Here is a 3,667-nt window from a genome sequence, read left to right as displayed (position 1 = left end):
AAATTGTTTTTCTCTCATCTCATCTATTATTATCTTTGACTAATTAATTAGTTATAAAGACTATCATCCTTCAATCTAAAATTTATCCTACACGTTTTAAAATTTATCATACACAACTCGTAATTTATCATATATATATATATATATAACTTGTAATTCATCATGCACTTTAAAATAAATAAAGTCAATGAGAAGGAAAATTATTTGTTTTTTAGTTAAAACTTAAATGGGTAGATATGAGGCGTTGAGAAAAAGTTACAGTAGAATGATGATGATGTTTCAAATTGTTTTAGACAAATCTGATATTTCAGTTAATATTTAGTATAGATATATGATATTTAAGTTTGGATTTGGTACAATATTTCAGAATATTGTATAGATGAATTTCAAGCAAGATATAAACAATTCACTCAAAACTAATAACCTTTTTTATGCCCTTTAATCTTTTTACAATCCTCATGATATTGGAAGAAAAGTAGCATCCTCAGCCTAATATACTTTACATCTATCTCCCAAAATCTACACTAGTAATCTGTACAAAAAGAATAATCAATAGCTTCCTACATTGTACCATAACAATCTACTCTCGCATTGGCCGTTTACCATAAGGATCGGACACCGGACCTGCAGACGTCGAACCACGATGCCTACGGTGAGGATCAGAAGTTGAACTCGCATGCCGCGCTGGAGTACGAGGGGCTGTTGTGGATGCGGTAGGGTTTCTAGAGGTGGTGGAGGACCTAGATTGAGAATTTGTCCCTCTAGACATCCCGTCTGAAGAGGATGACGTGGCAGACGCACGAGACCTTCTGGGTCTTGAACCTAGAAATCCGGGCGGTGTCGGTTCGTCGAGCGTGCCTGGCTTCCTGGATAGCATCAGCGCCACTCGGCTCATTGTGGGCCGTGCAGTGTGATCGAATTGGGTGCATAGCAATCCGATTTTTATACAAGTGGCTACTTGATCAGGGACCGCGGTAGAGGCCAATATTGGCTCCAATATTTCAAGCCCTTTGCCCTTCTTGTACATTTTATATGCCTGTAAACAGTAAAAATGTAAATACAGCTGATTTTTGCTAATCCGACGTTAACAAACGATCAAAGTTCTTACCCAATCAAGAAGATTTACACACTCGGGGTCAAGGTCAAAAGTAAAGTTCTTTTGACCACTAAGGAGCTCTAGAACCACCACACCGAAGCTATATACATCAGCCTTGATGGATAAATTCCCATGCATGACATACTCAGGCGCCATATAACCACTGCATAAAAAAAAACCGAGAGAATTTGCATTAGATTTTCTGCATTTTGGAGATCAAACGTAGGGGTGCAAACGAGCCGAGCGCGAGCTCGATTAACTTATGAGAGCTTGAGCTTGGCTCGTTGGTAGTTTCTCAAGCTCGAGCTCGGCTCGTTTATTATCTATTAATTAATATATTAAATACATATAATATAAATAATAGACTCGTTTAGGCTCGCGAGCTCAATAAGCGAAGCTCAGGCTCGGACTTTTTTACTAAACAAGCTTATTTTTAGGTTCGGACTCGGCTCGCAAACAAGTTTAAATAAGCTCGGCTCGGCTTGTTTACTTGACAACTTTAAATAAGGGGTAAATGTTATTAAATATTAATAAAAATTAATATTACACTTAAGGCTCGATGAGCCTGACGAGCTTCACATGCCAAGCTCGAGTTCGGGCTCGATAAATAAACAAGCTTTATTTTACGCTCAAGCTCGGCTCAGGCTCGATAAGGCTCGGCTTGTTTCGAGCTTTTTCTCGAGCAGCTCGCAAGCCGCTTGGCTCGTTTGCACCCCTAGATCAAAGTGTTATGAAAGGCCGGTTACGATCAACTTGTGTGATAACTCACTTGGTACCCGCTACACGAGTATGCACATGAGTTTGGTCTTCAGGGTAGAGCTTAGCCATGCCAAAATCAGCTATTTTGGGTACCCAATTTTCGTCTAACAAAATGTTACTAGCTTTTATATCTCTATGGATGATGCAATCGTGTGCATCCTCATGAAGGTAAGACAAGCCTCGTGCTACACCACAAATGATGTCATATCTGCGTTTCCAATCCAACGTGTCACGTGTTCTAGATTCTACATCAACAAAACTATCACCGTTAAGTAAAGGGATAGAAATTTCAGTCAAGAATTAATAAATCAAAATAAAGAAAGAGCGGTTACTGAAAAGAAGCTTGTCTAAGCTCTCGTTAGGTACATATTCATACACCAAGAGCTTCTCCGGAGCCACACAATACCCTAACAAGCTCACAACATTACGATGTTGTACACGCGCCAGTAATTTGGCTTCATTTACAAACTCCCTTTTCCCCTGATTCGAAGTGTGTGCCAACTTCTTCACAGCAATCTGCACCCCTCTGTCCAACGTCCCCTGCAACGACAAACACCCAACGTAAATTCTCTACAATCGTATCAACTCACATTGTGTTTTCAACTAATCTTTTCTTGTTCTTTAAACTAGTTAGCATTTTGAACCATCAAGTTTGGTTTTCGACCAATCAACACACTAGCAAAAATACAGTGTATGTTGCAGAAAACAGCACAAAACAGACAAGGAACACAACATTTGACCAAAACATGTTTGACAAAAACAATGATCTCTTTATTCATTATTAATCTTTTGTCAACAAAATGCCAGTTCAATGTCTTTGAAAACGAATCAAACCTGACTAAAATCAAACAACTATCTTGGAACACATTTAAATTTACATACTTTCCTTGCTCTTCAAAAAAATAATAAATAAATAAATAAATAATTACAGAATTTGCCCCCAATTGTTCGTTCATTCTTTAACATCAACTACAAACACCTTCCTCAATCATCTACAACAAAAGAAGAAGAATTTCAAAGAAAAACAAACCTTAAAAACAGGGCCAAAACCCCCTTGACCAAGCTTATTATCAGGATGAAAATTTCTAGTTGCAGAAACTAGGGTTTCAAAGCTGAAAACTTTCTGATCATGAGCAGTAATATTCCCCAACTCTTCTTCTTGACTTTCTGATCAACAATTCAAAAAACCCAACAAGAAAAACACAATCTTTAACCAAACCAGAGCATCACCCATGTGCAAAAACACATAAAAAATGGAATCTTGAAACAAAAAGTGAATCTTTTTACCTTTTTTTGAACTAGAATGAAAGGGTTTAATGATGTTACGAAAGAAGTTAGATTTGCTCATGCTGTGGTGGTGTTAAGTTGAGGACTCCATTAACGACCAAAAATTGAATAAAAAAGAAGCTTGTGATTCTTTGAATCGATAGGTGTTTTAAAATAATTTTTTTTGTTGTTTAGAAATTTGGGGGGTTTTGTACTTTATTATGGTCAACAAGGCGCGTTTACAAGTTACAACTAGACTAGATAAGACATTTTTTTTTTTTTTTATTAATACTTTGGAAAAGTATTATCTTTGGTTTTTGTTAAAAAAATTTTATTAATTTTTGTCCAACACGTTTCTTGCTTCTCAAGGAAGTTTTGGAGGTTTTATGTTGATTTTAGGGAGTATTTTCAAGCTGATAGTAATCAATTTGTTCACTCACTTAAACTTTTATGGACGTAGAGGTGTTTAGACCTAACAATATTCAACCGTGTGAAATGATGTTTCCTTTTGAAAGGTTAAGGGTTTGAGTCCCGCGATGGATAATA

At 36.8% G+C, this 3,667-nt stretch overlaps 1 protein-coding gene across 1 annotated transcript; it reads right to left on the bottom strand.

The window, feature by feature from the left end:
- Positions 1-405: 405 nt before the first annotated feature.
- LOC110922062 (putative receptor-like protein kinase At4g00960) lies at positions 406-3,308 on the bottom strand. The gene is made up of 6 exons (XM_022166383.1): positions 3,143-3,308; positions 2,886-3,022; positions 2,188-2,395; positions 1,866-2,100; positions 1,109-1,259; positions 406-1,036 (listed from the first exon to the last, which is right to left on the bottom strand). The coding sequence occupies exons 1-6, from the start codon at positions 3,201-3,203 to the stop codon at positions 581-583; spliced, it is 1,248 nt and encodes a 415-aa protein (XP_022022075.1). The 5' UTR covers positions 3,204-3,308; the 3' UTR covers positions 406-580.
- Positions 3,309-3,667: the final 359 nt, after the last annotated feature.

This window comes from Helianthus annuus, chromosome 12, assembly GCF_002127325.2.
Source record: "Helianthus annuus cultivar XRQ/B chromosome 12, HanXRQr2.0-SUNRISE, whole genome shotgun sequence".
NCBI lineage: Eukaryota > Viridiplantae > Streptophyta > Magnoliopsida > Asterales > Asteraceae > Helianthus > Helianthus annuus.
Note: the sequence above shows the minus strand (reverse complement) of the source record. Positions and strands in the feature narration are given on the sequence as shown.